This window comes from Silene latifolia, chromosome Y, assembly GCF_048544455.1.
Source record: "Silene latifolia isolate original U9 population chromosome Y, ASM4854445v1, whole genome shotgun sequence".
In the NCBI taxonomy this organism is placed as follows: Eukaryota; Viridiplantae; Streptophyta; class Magnoliopsida; order Caryophyllales; family Caryophyllaceae; genus Silene; species Silene latifolia.
In genome coordinates, this window is record NC_133538.1 from 83,611,520 (window position 1) to 83,629,986 (window position 18,467).

Below are 18,467 nucleotides of genomic sequence, written 5' to 3' on the forward strand. Positions count from 1 at the left end.
CTCCTGTTGCGGATTCTGCAGCAGCCTTTGATTTATCATTAATGAATTAATACCCTCCGGGGTCTTTTCCTCAAAAAAAAAAAAAAAAAAATAACGAATGTAAATAAAGTTGACACAAAGATTTACGTGGTTCACCAGTAAAATAACTGGCTACGTCCACCCTGCGAGGAGACCGGTACACACGCGCTCAATATGAGCCAAAAGTATACCCTATTCTACCAACAAATATAATAGTCTCAAAGGAACAAAAGAGACTACCCCAATAAGACGAAGGACAAACAATCTTGAGGCCTACCAAGATCTGAACAAACTCCTCCGATCTTCAAAGACAGACGAACACCAATAATAGAGTCCGGAACAAACTGAGTTTTCTTCTTCAGAAAGAACCTCACAAATCGACCCTCTTTATTGTGCTCTCAAAACTCTCTCTTAATTAACCTAGAGTAAAACTTGGGTTTTTATATATTTATTTTACCCAAGATAAAATATCTAGACTAATAAAGAAATAAGCTAATAAAACCCACGTACCCAAAACTAACGCAAAGAGTCCAAAAGCAAACTTAAGAAAACTCCATGTGGGTCCCACGCCCACTAAGATTTCCAAAGGAAGTAATCACTTGATGTCAGCGTCTTTTCTATTGAGCTAATTACGTGAAAACAAAGTCAGCGAAATTCCAAAGCTCAATAGATAAATAGGCGACTCTCATGAAACTCGGACAGATCCCTTTGCCCGTTTTTAATATCTTTCTTCTTGCCTTAACTTAGTTCGTCTTCGACACAAATTCAAGGCACAATTCCTAACACTCACCTTAAATGACGACAACATTCATCATCTCACTCCTCTACCACGTTGAATTCAACGTCCGCAGCATCCCTCACAATTGAATACGACAACAATTGCACCAACAATTGAATACGACAACAACAATAAAGAAGGAAAACCGATTTACGAAACGAGAATGGTTGCTGCAAGTGTGGCGATGGTGGCGTTGGTGTTGCTGCAGGTGTGGCGGAGGTGGTGTTGGTGTTGCTGCAGGTGTGGCGGCGGTGGTGTAGATGGCGGTGGTGGTGCGGTGATGGGGAGTTGGAGAGAGTGAAAGAGAGAGGGAGCAAAGGTATTTTTGTCTTTTGTTTATAAAACGTCGACGATTCTTTATAAAACGTCAGCTACGTTTCACAACCCGGACATTAAATACTATTCCCTCCAATTTCCTATTATCTTCCCTCTTTCTTTTTTCACACATTTTTTGGTAAGTTTCATTCATTTTTTATTAATTTCTCTCTCCTAAAAAAATCAAACACTCTCATTACTTTATCCATTCTTTATTATTTTCTCTCACCTATAAATTTCACAACTTTTTTTTACAATACTTTATTCTACCTTATTCCTTCTTCCTTCGCCTTTCTTAATTTTTGTGCCCAAAAGAAAGGGGAAGATATAAGGAAATAGGAGGGAGTACTTTTCTTTTCTCTCTACTACAAATTGATACACCATATGAATACATTACCGGATTTTTCTCCGATTGAGAACCTTTTTAAGAAACGTCTCTCTTCCTGGAAACGGATTATAAACACCCGGCACCTCTCCACCAGCACGGCTTTCAGCACCGCCTTTTCTCCCTTCTTCCTCGCCTACATTGTAACCCCACGTACTGTCGTCCACATTTCTTACACTTCTCCTCATTCTCAACCTCTCTCGCCTCTCATTTCTCGTTTCTTCAACACTCAACTTTACGTCATTCTTTTTACCAGAATCTCGAACCTCTGCAGGTTTACTCCCTTCCTTAATTCTCGGAATCCTCACGCCTTTCGACGTCCCAAGCATCTGAAAATCAACCCGTCCTCAGCCAGCTTTATCCTCATTATCCCACCCAAACCTCTGACTCAATTCAAGCAACTCGTCAACCGGGCGTACAGACTTAGAATTCAAGCCTGACACATTGCGATTCAGTAGCTTATCAGCATACTCCCACTCGACATGGTCATTATAAACCGGGTCTTGGAGAACCTGATCAGCTAGGTGGGCCCACTCCTCAAAGTCCCTAGCTCTGAGATTATTAGAAACCCATTTAAGGTAAGTTGAGGGAAGCGTTCCGAGCATTCGGCCTTTGTATTTGCCAAAGTCTATCACCCTGTCCCTTGCTGGGAGTGATGCCAAAATGACTGAATTCCGCCATAGTCTCGGTTTTGGTAAGTTGGGGAGACTGAGATGTGTGTTTAATGGGTGTTTTGTCAAGGAATGAAGACATGGTAAGGAAATGAAGAACAGATACGTGTGGTTGATACTTGATAGCTATGTATACAGGGGCGGAACCAGGAATTCCGTCTATCTAGGGCTAAATTTTATAATATACAAAATGCTATTATTCTCCCGAGATTTGTAATACAATAGTACAATATAGGCTTGGTACGTAAGTCAATACTTATAAAAAGGTTTTATGGATATACATTTTACGTATCAGTTTTCTAGCCTTTGAGCCAAATATAAACAGCCACTAATAAGTACAAGCTATTAACTATCATCGATATTATAATACTTATGTTGAATTGAGCTAATTTATAATTATTCTAACAATTTTGATAGAGAACTATTAAAATTGTGCTTGTAAACAATTTTAGTGAAATTAAATTAAAATAATGTACTCATATTCCCTTCCAAAAGAATGTACATATTTTTTAAATTATGAGATAAATTTTGAAAATTGTATACTCCGTACCGTTTTTATCATGAGAAAAGTATATAATTAACATTTTTCATCTCATATCTCACCTGTTATAGCCTTAAAATGGTTGATAATTGATGGGAAACAAAAAATAAAAGAAAGAACAACAGATGTACAAAATAATCACAAACAAAAACACTCTGTAAAGAAATGGGAAAAAATATTCTTTATGGAAAATCGAACCTGGGGTGATTGTGTGAAAACCAAGTAAAATACCACCAAAACACAGGGCTACTAGTGATTCCCTACTTATTCAAACAGTATATATTTTTTTCCTCCTCAGAAACTACTCGGGCTTTAGCCCAAGTAGCCTACCCCTGGTTCCGCCCCTGTATGTATAACAACACTATCTTATCCTTAAAACATCAAAGAACACTACAAAATTTATGAAAATAGAGTCGCAAATTCAGTAACAAAAAGTCTGAGTAAGAAGATTATGGTGAAAATGAGAGAATGTTTATTAGATTAGTTTTTCATAGAAGATGATTTAATATGACTTATTGAATTTAGCGATATTACCCTTTTTATATAAGTCAAATTTGAAAAACGCTCTTTCAAAATGTTCTGGTATCAGATATTCAAAGGCAGTATGTCTCGATTTTGTATCATGATATATTAGAATATACTACCATATATTCTGTTTATTGTATTTTGGTAAATATATTTTTGCATATATTTAGCATATTTCCTTAGCCTTATTTTAGTCTTCATTAGCTTGATCCTAGGAGTTATACACGGCAAGATTTGTGTAATTAGTTGACTAATTCTAGGATATCATATGTATATATTGGTAGCCTGACAATGAATTTATTCAAGGGAAAATCTCTTTCTTATATGGTATCACCCCTAACTTCGATCCTTTTCTCAACACTCTTCCGCCTCTTCTTCTCTTCTTCTTCCCTTCAATCACAGCCATGACAAACGATACTCCTCAGAAAAATTCTTCCTTTCACCCTGCCTACTCCGTCTCCAACATCAAAAACTACGTTCAAATCACCCTCGAATTTGAGAATGTCCACTATGCGTCTTGGGTAGAACTATTCCTTAACACTGCTCGAGCGTTTGATGTCATTGATCACATCGAACCATCAAAGGATGCTGTGATCACCAAAGACGCTCAGTGGAACCGTCTCGACGCCATTGTCAAACAATGGATTTACAGTACTATCTCTCTTGATCTTTTTTATACCATTCTTGAACCTGGAGCCTCGGCACAAGCAGCGTGGAACCGTCTCAAGGATATATTCGTTGATAATCAACATTCTCGGGCAGTCCTGTTGGAGTAGCAATTCACCAGTATCCATATGGACAATTATCCCGATGTATCGTCATATTGTCAGGCACTCAAAATGATCGCGGACCAACTTGCTAATGTTGGTGCTCCGGTCTCTGAAACCCGTCTTGTCCTTCAACTGGTTACCAAAGTTTCTGATGGGTTTGATGGGATCCCTTCTATTATTCAACAGAGCGACCCTCTCCCATCGTTTTACAAAGCTCGCTCCATGCTTTCTCTCGAAGAAAACGCCGAGCACAAACCTCCTCGAGTTCGTCGGCGACGGCCCTTCATGTCCAGACACACTCCCCTGACTCTGACTCACGATCCACCTCCTCTCATTCCAAAGATGGATAGTCCAATTCTAATAAGGGGAAGGGTAATCGTAACAATCGCAGGAACAATCGCGGTCGCAACAATGGTGGTGGCTCCTCCAATCAGAACTCGGGTGGTAAAAATAGCGGCGGCAATGGACATCAACAATCAGGTACTTAGACTTGGGTTCCCCTGTCTCCATGGCAGGCGCCACAGCAGCAAGGATGGACTATGTCGCCTTGCCCATGCCCCACATCCGGCTGGACCGCTCCCACAACCTCGCGCTCACCAGGTATTCTTGGCCCTCGTTCTGCTCAAGCATTTATTGCTCAACCAGGAACTGCTGGTGCGACTCAGGGAGCGTTTGTTCCCACTGATATTGCAGCGGTGATGCAATCGTTATCGCTTCAACAACCGGATGACACCTATTATATGGACACTGGTGCGTCGTCACACATGACATCCAATAATGCTAACCTCTCTTCTTATTCTCGATTAAGTAAAAATCATCACATAGTAGTCGGTAATGGTAGTTTGATTCCTATTGTCGGTCGTGGTGCTATGACTCTTCCCCCACCTAATCAACATCTCACGTTGAATAACATCCTTCATGTCCCAAACATCATTAAATGATAGTCAAAATCCAACCGAAGCAACATGATAGAGAATTCAATCACCTAATATCCTGTATAGGGTTTTAGTCTCTAAGTGTAACTTAGAAGGTCGCGCATTTGTTGCAAAAGAGCAACATATAAAAAATCGACTTGCTTCAACTGTCTTACATACATGACGCTTAAACCATGCAATCGCTCATCTAAGTATGCAAAGTAACGTCATCTCAGATTGGGTTATTATTAGAATATGTAAATATTCTTTAGTTATTTAGTCAATATGGTTGTATATTGTTACCTATTCTTTAGCCTTTAGTTGATAGGTAGTTGCTAATTTCTAGTATAGAAGATCCTCTGGATCTTAGCTAACCTAATGTACAATATGTATAAAAGGGTTGTATGCTACGTTGGAAACACTCAGGCAAATATAATCAAACATTCTCTTCATATTCACTTCTTATATGGTATCAGCCCTATCTCGATCTTCTTCTCTTCCGCTCATCTCCTCTGTTTTACTTGCCTCCTCACAGCAATCATGGTGAACGACATACCCCAATCCTCCAAACCCTCTTTTCATCCCGCTTATTCTGTATCCAACATCAAAAATTATGTGCAAATTACCCTCGAGACGGAAAATGTTCATTACGCGTCTTGGGCAGAGTTATTTCTAAACACGGCCAGTGCCTTCGATGTACTTGATCATGTCGTCCCACCAAAGGATACCGTGGTCAATAAAGATGCGACTTGGACCCGTCTTGACGCCATTGTTAAGCAATGGATATATAGCACTATCTCGGTCGATCTCCTTCACACGATACTCGAACCCGGCTCTACTGCTCAAGCCGCGTGGGATCGTCTCAAGGACATCTTCAATGATAACAAACACACTCGGGCAGTTATGTTGGAACAAAAGTTTACCAACACCCACATGGATAATTTTCCGAATGTGTCGTCGTATTGCCAAGCCCTTAAAATGATTGTTGACCAACTCGCTAATGTTGGTTCCCCCGTCTCCGAAAGTCGTCTTGTCCTTCAATTGGTTACCCATGTCTCAGAAGGGTTCAAGGGGATCGCCACCATCATTCAACAAGCTGATCCCTTGCCGCCCTTCTACAAAGCTCGGTCGATGCTCGCTCTTGAGGAAAACAACCAAAAGATTCTCGCTGCTCCTGCCGCGGACACCGCTCTCATGGCGTCTGACACTTCCAAAGAGGCGGGTTCTAATTCCCAAACCAACTCCAATAATTCTAAAAGTGGTGGGAATTCGAACTCGAACAACTATCGCGGTAAAGGAGGGCGTAATAATCGCGGCCAGAAATTTGGAAAGAACAGCAACAATGGAAACTATAATAACAGTGGTCGCAACAACAATAATCGAAATAAACAGCAGCAGCAGCAGGGAACGTGGACTTGGGTGCCTTTCAATTCGCGGCCGTCAACGCCACCACAAGGCTGGACCGCGCCCCCGTGCCCTTACCCCACTGTCGGGTGGCCTGGTGCTACCTCTCGGTCCCAACAGGGTATCCTTGGGCCTCGACCAAACCAGCAAGGACAGGCATTCATTGCGCAACCGAGTAATGCTAATGTTCCAGGAGCCTTTGTTCCGACGGATATAGCTGCAATGATGCAATCACTCGGACTTCAGCAGCCGGATGACAACTATTATATGGACACAGGTGCGTCGTCGCACATGACATCCAATAATGGTAACCTTTCTTCTTATTCTTCTTTGAGTAAAAATCGTCATATTGTAGTCGGTAATGGTGACATGATTCCAATTATTGGTTATGGTGCTATGACTCTTGCATCCCCTCACCCGCCCCTCGTGTTAAATAACATACTCCATGTGCCAAATTTAATTAAAAACTTGGTGTCTGTTAGAAAATTCACTGTCGATAACCATGTTTCCGTCGAGTTTGACCCATTTGGTTTTACTGTGAAGGATCTCAAGACGGGGATGCCGATTTTGAGAAGCAATAGCACGGGGGACCTCTACCCTCTTCATGCGTCACACCCAGCCACGAACCATGCCTCACACCCACAAGCCTACACCGCTGTGTCGCCTACTACATGGCACGGACGACTAGGTCATCCGGGCCCCGACGTTTTTAATTCTCTATGTACTCAAAACAGCTTACCTTGTCGTCCTATGAATAAGTTTTCTATTTGCAATTCTTGTCAATTAGGGAAGCACATTAAATTACCTTTTTCTTCGTCTTTGTCTCAAACATTTGCTCCCTTTGATATTTTGCATACGGATCTTTGGACCTCTCCCGTTTTGAGTTCTCTTAACCATCGTTATTACATTTTATTTATTGATGACTACACTAATTTTTTGTGGACATTTCCCCTCACCAATAAATCAAATGTATGTCATGTTTTCACCACATTTTATAACATGGTTAAAACCCAATTTAATGTTGCTATTAAAACCCTTCAGTGCGATAATGGCCGTGAATACAATAACTCCCCTCTCCAAAAATTTTTTGAGTCTAAAGGCATGTTATTTCGATTCTCATGCCCCCATACATCACCTCAAAATGGGAAGGCGGAGCGCAAAATCCGAACTATAAATAACATAGTGCGAACTCTCCTCATTCACGCCCATATGCCCCCCTCAATGTGGCATCATGCCTTAGCCATGGCTACCTACATTCATAATATTTTACCAAGCAAAGCCAACAAATACAACTCCCCTACCTCGAGTCTGTACCATCGTGTCCCTTCATATACTCACCTTAGGACCTTCGGTTGCCTTTGCTACCCTCACAAACCATCCACATCCATCCACAAGCTTGACCCACGAGCTACCCCGTGCGTGTTTCTCGGCTATCCGGCATCTCACCGTGGTTACAAATGTTTGGACTTGGCTACTAATAAAGTCATTATAGCTTGGCATGTGACATTTGATGAGTCGACATTTTCCCTTTGCTACAAAAGACAAATTGCCCGTTTCTTCTTATCAATTTCTCACTAATGACACATCGCCTTATATTCTTCACCAAATAGCCAGCCCTCCGCCACACACACCCGGTCCCACAATCCAGACTATCCCCCCAAACACCCCTCGTAGTCCCGTGTCCCCTGTTCCCAACAATACCACGGCTGGGGACAACAGCCCTGCCTCGCCAAACAGCCGCTCTGCCTCGCCTGACAGCAGCTCCTCCTCTACCGCCAGCACCCCTGCTTCGACCATACCTACACTATCACCACAGATGACCACCCGAGCCCAACATGACATCTTTAAACCCAAACACCAATTTAATCTATGTTCGACAACCCCTTTATCACCCGTCCCCAAGAGTCATATCCTTGCTCTTAATGACCCTAATTGGAATCACGCTATGCACGATGAATATGATGCCCTCATTAAGAATAAGACATGGGTTCTTGTGCCTCGACCTCCCAATGTCAATATAACGAGGTGTCTTTGGTTGTTCAAACATAAATTTAAAGCTAATGGTGATTTGGAGCGATACAAAGCTCGGCTTGTTGTCAATGGCAGGTCTCAACAGGTGGGAGTAGATTGTGACGAGACTTTTAGTCCCGTGGTCAAGCCCGCCACTATCCGTGCCGTCCTTAGTCTTGTCGTGTCCAAAAAATGGCCCATTCATCAGCTTGATGTAAAAAATGCCTTTCTACATGGACACCTAGCCGAAACGGTATATATGCACCAGCCACCCGGTTTTAAGGACCGAAATCGGCCCGATCATGTGTGTCTCTTCAAGAAGTCCCTTTACGGCCTCAAACAAGCGCCTCGTGCATGGTACCATCGGTTTGCTACTTATGCCTCTTCCATTGGGTTTATTAATAGTAAAACCGATAACTCATTATTTATTTTTTGCGACTGTGCTAACATGGCCTACTTGCTTCTATATGTTGACGACATTATTTTAACCACGTCTACCATTGCTCTCCGCGACAAAATAATGGCCCTATTTCGCGCTGAATTTGCAATGACCGACCTCGACCCAATTAATATTTTTCTCGGTGTGGCTGCTATACGACATGATCAGGGACTTTTCCTTCAACAAACTAAGTATGCAGAGGATATTGTTCGCCGGGCACATATGTCTAACTGTAAACCTGCACAAACTCCCGTCGACACCAGCTCCAAGCTAAGCGCCGAAGCTGGTCCACCAGTCACGGACCCGACTCTTTTCCGCAGCTTGGCCGGTGCTCTTCAGTACTTGACTTTTACCCGGCCTGACATATCGTATGCTGTCCAACAAGTTTGCTTGCATATGCATGACCCTCGCGAAGCTCACCTCGGTGCCCTAAAACGAATCATTCGCTACATCCGAGGTATGTCTCATTATGGGCTACATTTATCCGTGTCATCCACTTCGTCTCTCATTGCATATACTGATGCCGATTGGAGTGGTTGTCCGGATTCCCGGCGCTCGACATCCGGGTACTGTGTATACTTGGGTAATAATTTAATTTCTTGGTCTTCTAAGAGACAAGCAACCGTCTCGCGCTCTAGTGCTGAAGCCGAATACCGTGGTGTAGCTACTGTCGTTGCCGAGTCTTGTTGGTTACATGCTACTTGAACTTAAATGTCCATTACAAAAATCCACCATCGTTTATTGCGACAATGTCTCGGCCATATATTTATCGGGGAACCCGGTCAATCACCAACGCACGAAATACATTGAAATTGATATTCATTTTGTCCGGGAAAAGGTTGCTCTTGGCCAGGTTAAAGTGCTTCATGTTCCGTCTCGTTATCAGTTTGCGGATATATTTACTAAAGGCCTACCCAAGTTCTTATTTGATGACTTCCGGTCTAGTCTCAGCATTCGTCCTCCTCCCGCTTCGACTAAGGGAGGGTATTAAAATATGTAAATATTCTTTAGTTATTTAGTCAATATGGTTGTATATTGTTACCTATTCTTTAGCCTTTAGTTGATAGGTAGTTGCTAATTTCTAGTATAGAAGATCCTCTGGATCTTAGCTAACCTAATGTACAATATGTATAAAAGGGTTGTATGCTACGTTGGAAACACTCAGGCAAATATAATCAAACATTCTCTTCATATTCACTTCTTATAGTTATGTTGCTATAAATAAACTGTACAAAACGGCTACAAGTCTACAACTGTTGGGACTCTACATCCAGCAAAATACAGCATCGTCCATGATACAACTATCGTGTTCCATAAGAAGCTGCGCAAACTAGACGAGTATGAACAGAAAAGACTTTTGATCGTACAAAAGGGAACTCTCAGTAGATTCCCGGTATGATCCTGTAAGGAACCTTCGTGCAGTATAATTTCCAATACTTGCCATACCTGCAAACAGTCACCCTTCATATTAGCGGTTTATAGACATGAAACATGTCTATTACGGAGATTCTTTGGGAAATTGCGACAATGAAACTCTCGGTTTTGAAAACAAGTACACTTTTACGTAGTTTTTTTTGGCAAGATGGCCTAACAATAACTTATTGTCGCACCAGCCAAGTACTCATTTAGCGATCACCAAATCATATTTAATGAAACGAGTACTCATTTTAGGTTTTGTGTAAGACGGTTTTAACAATAACTTATTGTCAGTTTGTCACACCGGCATAGTAGTAATTTAGTGATCAACCTAATCAGTTAATTAAATGAGTACAAAATTAGGTTTTCTGTAAGACAGTTAAACAATAATTGTCATAGCGTCTTATACAACGCAGGTAAAGCAATGCACTGTCCATTGACTTACTTGGATCGGCATCGATCATCATCCCTTTTAGCTCGGTCAACAAGGAGGATGGTGAGGAAGATCAGGTAAAAGTAGGGAAGAAACTGTAGAAAGTAAGCACAACACAACACTTGAAATACATAAAGATAGAGAGAAATGGCAAAATCAGGACAGTTTTGAGGGGGATAAAATCAAACCACCACGCACAAAAAAAAAAAGGAAAAACAAATCCTTTAAATTTGCCTTACATGATTAAAAAGAACTGGGACTGTCCAGAAAAAAGCGGCCAAAATTTCAGGGAGGTAATGAAAATGTCGAGACAAACCCCACCTGAGAATGAATGTAAATCAAACAGATAAGATAGGTCATATAAAGTTATAAACACAGTAATGAATTAATTCATTTGATCAATCTTTGCTACTTCTCTTTACGAAATAATTCCGTTGCTACATATTCACAGAACTATATTTACTTTTTTCTAATTTATGACCCACTAACCTAACTCTAGTCAAAGTTGACATCTTTAGACCAGCAAGGTCAAATGGGGACACTATAAATGAGATTACGGGAGGAAGTACAATATAAGACTCACCAGCCTGATGTCAATAGAAGGCTGTTTTTGGTCTCTCCGGACGTTGTAGTATACGAGGCTACAATCTGTACGAGATTTTCAATATATACCATTACTGTACATGAATTACTTAACATGGAAAATAAAGTAAATGGAGAAAAAACAAGGGAAGCCAAGATATGTGGAGCACCTTAGATGGAGCTTTTCCCCAAACTAAGCATTTGCCATTCGTCCTACGGAATTCCTGTCTTTGTCTATCGCAGTCGTAATTGATAAAAATGCACAAGATTCCAGCCACGAGAATGGAAACTGAAAGCTGAAGCAGTAATCAGAATGTTAGGCCTCAGAGGAACCGAAATAATGTCTGCTTTAAAACACGATAATGTGAGATATATTTTTCAGTTACTTCTGCTGCCATTCCCAGGTTTTTACAATAAGACAATCCCAATGACTTAACGAGGAACTTACTTGGGTTCCGAGATGCACAGGGTGTTTAACCAGATACATGCCTGAAGAAGTATAAATAGACGGAAGCCATGCCAGACAACCCCAGCAAATGTAGAAGCCAGCTGCCAAAATCAATTTCAGAAATCACAAGATAGGTTCAGACTACAGAACTAATCTATCATAAATATATCAAAAAGTCGTAAGAACCTTCCGTGGTTAATTGGTTATAATGTGATGGGACAAGAAACCGAGAAGCAAGACTGCAAGACACTATTGCTCCAATAGCAATCATAATATCTTGCCACTTTCATCAGCATTCATAATTCATATGACCATGCAAACTAGGCCTAACCTATTTTCAGATTGGATTTGTCTAGTATCCGCATTAATAGCCTACTATCGGTCAAATATCGGCTATATCATTACTATCATTTAAATTCTACTATTTTTAGCAATTCTTCATAATCTGGAAAATATTGTCATGGAAAGTTGAAAATCATTTTGTTCTTCCCTTTTGTTTTTCATCTTCTCTTTTTATTCGCATTTTGAGGCGTGCGTTAACCCATGGACGGTTCGAAAGGATGATTCATGTCAGCCGACCCCAAATCATTTTGGGATTAAGGCTCTGATGTTGTTGTTGTTGTTGTTGTTGTAAAGTTGAAAATCCTTTACGAAAATGCCGATACATTACAGCCGATATTGGATACCATGATCTCAATCCCAACATGCATGGCCTAAAAAGTTAGAGACACTACAATCCTACATAGAGACACTAAACAAACAATGTAAAGCAAACTAATAATCTCATGAAACAAAAAAGAAGCAAAGCACAAAGGTAGCAAACCTCGGTCATGAGCAATGTCCATGGTATTCCAATATCCATCTTCCCACCAAAAGAACTTTGCGACGTATGCAATCATTAAGATAGCATTTATTGCCATGGAATCAGCAACCTTACCATAAAGGTCATACTGTTGCAATTGCATGAAAATAAAAGAGCGAGGTATCAGTACCAAGATAAAGTTGCTTACTTAAACAAAAAAGGAAAACGATATAGCGACACCAGGTGTTACTGAGTTTGAGTAACACCTAGGGTATAAACGTAAATTCGTTAATATTTTCAGTTTAATCATTTACATAAAGATAAAGGGTATTATAGGAAATTCATATTTTTGTGTTGATTAAATAATCAAAGTAACCACCACCAAGATTTGATGCAAATTTTTAGGAGGGATTTAGGTATGATTTAGTTGAGTAAAATTATTGATCATCATTGATCACTAAAATTACTTGAGGAATATTTACTCAGAGAAAAAATATTTATATAATACTTGCAAGTTTATGTTAATATGGTACTTATAATTTTCATGGTTAGCAATGTAAATTATAAACGAGGCTTGAAGAATCACAATGATGGATGATGACAATGATACAAAAAATTTATAGAACATGTTATTAGCTTGATGATAACAAGATGAAGGTACCATACGTTTCCAATGGCATGAAATTATGGTGATTAACTCTATGCATGAAGCTATAGTATTATGTACACTGATTTTTGGAAATAAATTATGTTGAAGCAAATGCATAAATAATTGTATCTCCAAATCCCACAGCCCGTAAAGATGATGTACGGAGTAGTATTTATCAAAGACGATCACATCTTCATAGAATTAAAAATTAATTTTAATTGTAAAGTACATCCTTGCCCTTTTAAATTTTTTGTTAAATAAATAAATTATATTATTAATTATAATTTTTTTATTAATTTAATTAGGGTGTTACACAAACTCAGTAAGACCCGGTGTCGCCCTAGCACTTCCCAACAAAAAATACATCAATGCGATTAAATAGGCCTATACAAAAAAACAAAAATGTTGACCAATGGAAGTTAATACAATTTTGACTAATGACAACCATGAAGTTAGTCTAGTCGTAGTCGTAACAAGACTCGTAATCCCTATCGATCTCTCAAAAATTGATGAACCAAGCTCCAGGAGAACATCAGATCTCTCGTCAGGTCTTCACTCTACCTACTTACCAGAGTCCTCTCCTTACTATCTAATGGTGATGGTCACCCTTCTCTGCTTCTACCGAGTCAATAGCAAGGTAAGAGAATTTAAGGAGCACTAAAAGCTCTGTTAGATGCTGCCCTTTTATGTAAATGTTGACCACGACCCCGGCCGTCACAAGTCACTACATATATCCACTATATTATTTGAATTCTCGTAACTATTTTCAGCAAAGAATGTTAACCTAAGCGTTAGGCTTCAATCTACAGTTTCCATATCATCTCTGTAGACAGAAACAATAGATAACTCGCAGAAGAACATGACTTCATGGCTGTAGCGCAAACTAGTTACACTAGACATAGTTAGGCTGGACTCGAGTTTCTAGCCAAAAATAAAGAATATTAGGGATCATGATGTGAACAAGGATATTATATAGCTGTTTCAATTCGTTAAGAAAAGTTTTCAATAAAACTGAAATGAATAAACCACCATTGTACTTCTATAATAAAGCCTCAACCTTAAATACTCATAGAATCAAACAGCAATTTCTTTACCAAATGATCTAGCATATAGTCTAGCCCCGACTATGTTTCATGCTATTTATAAGGTTACTCACTTACTCCTATTCTGGACTACAATAACCAGATCATCTAAAAGAAACTTCTAGGCCGCATTCAAATTCCTAAATGTATTGGATAGATAGATGGCAGAATTCAAGTATACACGTTGATAATCAAATTATGAAAAGCGAGTAACCTGCTTAAAGCAGTAGGTCAAAGCAAGAACTGCCCAGGACATCATCCCGAATCTGCAGTTTGTGAAAACTTTTATATCAAAGTTCTTACCAATTCGTGGATAGAGCTCCATCCCCTGTTAAGAGGTGCAACCATTATGAGCAAGGCTTGATAGGCTATAGGAAATGAACTCTACGGACTACAGTTGCGTACATGCTTCTACTATGTGGTTCAATGAAACTCACCCAATAGAAATCGATAATGAAGTTGCCAGAAGAACCAGAATCGGTGGAGGACGGTGCAACATGCCCCTGCATGCAGACCAATATTGTGTTAGAAGTTTGAACCACAAACATGGTTTGTAACTTTGTATAAGAAGGAAACCAATGGTCAATTGAATTCTTAGGTAACTCGCACTTTTATGTACAAGAAAATGCAGAAGATGAAGCTTCCAAATATAAGTGTCGAGAAAATCTTGCCCAAATGATCATACACAATGGCTGGATTGAATATATTAAACCTGAAACCAGATCAACAAATTAGGTAAACACTATAGTTCATCCTGATATTACATGTAGCCTTTCATTCAAAGAAAATATGTTCATAAGCATGAAAGTTCACAGAAAACACGGAAAAATGTAAAAAAAAAAAAAAAAAAAAAAAAAAAAAAAAAAAAAAAAAAAAAAAAAAAAAAAATCTTCATACAGAGAATGACATCCATCATAATTCTTAATGGAAACGCCCAGCATAGGAGTACACAATAACATTATTACCCTAGCGCCTCAAGGGTTCTGGCAAATAGTGAAAATAGCTAAATAAGAGGGATATCTCATTGCATCAACTGACAGCTATATTGTAATGCAAAGAAACGCAAAAACGTATAGTACAGCAGAAAAAATTACAAGGATGTGAAGTTCACTTTCAAGTAAAAATGTGTGCGAGAAGAAAGAGGGGGGCAGCTGGTGCATAATATTTGACTTTGCTTAGCTGGTTCAAAAAAAAAACAAGATATGAAGCTATGTCCTGCACCCAGAATCTACACAAAATTGGGCGTAGTATAACTCTACAGAAATGGACAAATCTTAAGAATAATTTTAACAGTTAACATCCATTTTATGGTACATCAAAGCATGAACGCTGCAGAGAGCATTAACCAGTTAGATCAAATAAGGAACCCCCTCCATCACATTTACATTGCGCCCATTTGAAATAAGTGGTCAAACAACGCAAACCTTAACAATTTTCTCACAACAAAGTTGATAATGGTTGACCACAAGTCAAATGGTAAACCTGGGATGGAGATAATACTTTTGATTTTAAAACACCACGCAACAATGACAATTGACATGTTCATACACAGGAACTCAGAGCACCCAACTTCTGATTTCTCCTTGACATGTTAATACTTTTGATTTTAAAACACCACGCAATAATGACAATTGACATGTTCATACACAGGAACTCAGAGCACCCAACTTCTGATTTCTCCTTGCACTTTACACCAACAATCGTTAACAAAGATACTGCACTATTTTGGCACGTTCAAAACATTCAAACTATTTAATTGATGTACAAGGATAATACAAGAAGCTGATAATAGATAGATTAGTCCGTGTACTCACCACCAAAGCCCAATGTAAGTGGCCAACGTGATAACGAAGGCTGCAATGCCATTTGCCTGCAATAGAACCAAGATCAACATTATTTCAGTATCTGCTACACATGATCAACCAGAAATAAATCTGGTAGCATAAGAAGAAACAATTTCATACAGAAATATCTGTACATAACGAAAATGAAAAGAATGCCGATATCAAGCCGTGCATATGGCAGACCTTATAGATAGGACGATTTCCTTTGGGAGATATAGGGCCTTCTACTCTCTTCCCTGGTAAGAGTAGCAGAAGGGCCGCCTCAAAAGCTCCATAACAAAAGATGATTTTGCACGCAGTAACTGAGGGTTTTGGCCATATGTCATTAAAACCTTGTATCCCATGCTCCCTCAAGGTTTGCCATGTTTGTAAGACGGAACCATCGGCATGCACCATTGTATACCATCTGCATTGGACGAAAAATTGTAACTTAGGTGTGTTGTAAAAAACCAGCATAGCATCTCAGATTCTATTAACTTCAGGTAGAGCATATAGATTAAAGTAACCATAATAATTTTCACATAACAATATAGTACTTTTCAGTTTTCAGCACTTAGGAAATTAGAATCCGTCACCATTGTGAGACGCTGAATGAATTTATTTTTTTCATTAGTCACTCGCCACGGTGGCACAGTCCCTATGTAATGTTGCCCTATTCCTTCGCCAAAACATATATTCCTGGCCTATCAGCTGAAAGATGATTCATTGCTTCTAGATCCAAGCGTCCAAGAACTTTCCAAAGGCTTGCAAGTTACAAGAGTGAAGTATTGCAAAAAAGTAGATATGACGGAATATGACTTTCAAGGAATTTACACACCAATTTTTCTACATAATAAAGATCGCTGGCAGTAGCTTACAAGAGTCCGACTCTATGATACACATGCACTTAGAAGCCGAGTCTGAGTGTAACATAGTTTCTAGGTGTTCATCAGATGACAAAACATTAATAGTTGACATCATTAGATACTTCCTATTCATAAAATCACAAAAATATCAGTTTGTACTGTGCACATGGACAAATTACGCATCTTCGTGGATCGTAATATTTCTGCACTTTTATCTCGTCCCACCTAGTATTCTTACTAGATTTCATGTCTTCATCAACAAGATTCAAAGCTGCCGTCATGCTAAATTACGTGTTTTCAACGCACATGAGACCAAAATTCACAAGGAGTACACAACAACAAATAAACAAACTCGTAGGAAATAAACAAATACTTCAACTGTTTAAACTTCTAAATAAATTTGATTAGTGGAGCATAAAACTCCACTATAACTTGCATTGACAAATTCCCTCAAGACTTCCAAACAAAATTATATACTTTAAAAACAAGTTGTAGATTGACCAACACCAAACCCCATCAATAAGATTCCGAGATCACAAATCCATATTTAACACGGTTGTAAGCGTAAAACAGATAAAAACACCCCATATACCTTATTAGTAATGAACATCAATTAGTCAGTCCAAGAGATACTCCAAATGTTATCCGATCAATTTCATATTCAAGACGGTCTTAAGAGAGACCCACTATTCCAAGATACTAACTTTAATCACTAGCCAAACACCCAAATCCCATAAATCAAATTGCCAATTAATATCTAAAGTTCTAAACCAAACATATCTCAGATCAAATTCATCCAAACCAATAAAAAATCAAACTTAATTTGCATCACCAACCCACATAAATACTCAATAAACCAACAATCACACATAAAGAGTTAGTCTATACACTATTATAGTTGTAAAACGGATCCAATCACAACCCTATTAGTGGGTAATAGTGGTTACTAAAAAATCCCATTTTACGATAAATTTGTGTAAAACCGCCTAACACAAGTACGGTGCAATAAACAAAAAAAAAAACAGAAGTGGCAATACTTAGTTACTTACAGAAGAATGACAAAGGGAGGACAAAGAGTGAGAAGTGACAACATTGAAACATAAGTAACCAAAGGAGAATGCACTGTTTTTGAATCCCCCATTGTTGTTGTTTTTTTCTCCAAAATCTCTTCTTCTCTACTTTTTGATCAAATCTTTTCTGGGTATTTCAGTAAAAATACAACCCAGAAAAATCAGTATAGATAGATACTTAGATAGGTGTTGCTTTCTTGAATCTACCCTTCAATCTTAAAGACAGTGTATAAGTTTGAAAGAGATCATCGTTTACGTGCATAAAATACGACTTTTCTAAATAGGGACAATATTCTTACATTCATAATATTTGGTCGATTTTTCCCCTTAATACCGTTTATTTCTTTTGGACAGTTGACTACTTACTAGTCTCACTAGTCACTACTTGTCCGCCAACAAGTCTCGCTAAAGATTTAGTAATCTCAAAATTATGTGTGGAGAGTGATAATTTATACTTCCTCTAATTTTTTATAATGTTCCCCTTTATCTTTGGTACGATATTTAAGGAATATTATTAAAAATTAAT

At 39.0% G+C, this 18,467-nt stretch overlaps 4 protein-coding genes across 4 annotated transcripts; 2 read left to right on the top strand and 2 right to left on the bottom strand.

Annotated features, from left to right (window-relative positions):
* Window positions 1-1,504: 1,504 nt before the first annotated feature.
* Window positions 1,505-2,101, bottom strand: LOC141628438 (uncharacterized). Its single transcript, XM_074441583.1, has 2 exons — window positions 1,916-2,101; window positions 1,505-1,825 (listed from the first exon to the last, which is right to left on the bottom strand). Exons 1-2 carry the CDS (start codon window positions 2,099-2,101, stop codon window positions 1,505-1,507), a joined length of 507 nt encoding a protein of 168 aa, XP_074297684.1.
* Window positions 2,102-3,637: 1,536 nt separating this feature from the next.
* On the top strand, window positions 3,638-4,009 carry LOC141628439 (uncharacterized). Its single transcript, XM_074441584.1, has one exon. It carries the CDS (start codon window positions 3,638-3,640, stop codon window positions 4,007-4,009), a length of 372 nt encoding a protein of 123 aa, XP_074297685.1.
* Window positions 4,010-4,027: 18 nt separating this feature from the next.
* Window positions 4,028-4,944, top strand: LOC141628440 (uncharacterized). Its single transcript, XM_074441585.1, has 2 exons — window positions 4,028-4,375; window positions 4,519-4,944. The coding sequence occupies exons 1-2, from the start codon at window positions 4,028-4,030 to the stop codon at window positions 4,942-4,944; spliced, it is 774 nt and encodes a 257-aa protein (XP_074297686.1).
* A 4,987-nt stretch (window positions 4,945-9,931) lies between these two features.
* LOC141626248 (7-dehydrocholesterol reductase-like) lies at window positions 9,932-18,253 on the bottom strand. The gene is made up of 13 exons (XM_074440167.1): window positions 17,921-18,253; window positions 16,210-16,432; window positions 15,997-16,052; window positions 14,792-14,894; window positions 14,620-14,685; window positions 14,397-14,510; window positions 12,473-12,599; window positions 11,650-11,750; window positions 11,372-11,497; window positions 11,203-11,267; window positions 10,859-10,940; window positions 10,632-10,714; window positions 9,932-10,216 (listed from the first exon to the last, which is right to left on the bottom strand). The coding sequence occupies exons 1-13, from the start codon at window positions 18,010-18,012 to the stop codon at window positions 10,150-10,152; spliced, it is 1,305 nt and encodes a 434-aa protein (XP_074296268.1). The 5' UTR covers window positions 18,013-18,253; the 3' UTR covers window positions 9,932-10,149.
* Window positions 18,254-18,467: the final 214 nt, after the last annotated feature.

What these genes read in the sequence shown, in the direction of transcription:
- LOC141628438 (XM_074441583.1), bottom strand. Translation starts at nt 2,101, where the DNA reads ATGCTCGGAACGCTTCCCTCAACTTACCTTAAATGGGTTTCTAATAAT. An exon ending in CAGGCTTGAATTCTAAGTCT is followed by an intron (nt 1,826 to 1,915) that starts GTACGCCCGGTT and finishes GTTGATTTTCAG; the next exon opens with ATGCTTGGGACGTCGAAAGG.
- LOC141628439 (XM_074441584.1), top strand. Translation starts at nt 3,638, where the DNA reads ATGACAAACGATACTCCTCAGAAAAATTCTTCCTTTCACCCTGCCTAC.
- LOC141628440 (XM_074441585.1), top strand. Translation starts at nt 4,028, where the DNA reads ATGGACAATTATCCCGATGTATCGTCATATTGTCAGGCACTCAAAATG. An exon ending in CAATTCTAATAAGGGGAAGG is followed by an intron (nt 4,376 to 4,518) that starts GTAATCGTAACA and finishes TCTCCATGGCAG; the next exon opens with GCGCCACAGCAGCAAGGATG.
- LOC141626248 (XM_074440167.1), bottom strand. Translation starts at nt 18,012, where the DNA reads ATGGGGGATTCAAAAACAGTGCATTCTCCTTTGGTTACTTATGTTTCA. An exon ending in CTTCTATTGACATCAGGCTG is followed by an intron (nt 10,941 to 11,202) that starts GTGAGTCTTATA and finishes ATTCATTCTCAG; the next exon opens with GTGGGGTTTGTCTCGACATT. An exon ending in TCCCAGTTCTTTTTAATCAT is followed by an intron (nt 10,715 to 10,858) that starts GTAAGGCAAATT and finishes TACTTTCTACAG; the next exon opens with TTTCTTCCCTACTTTTACCT.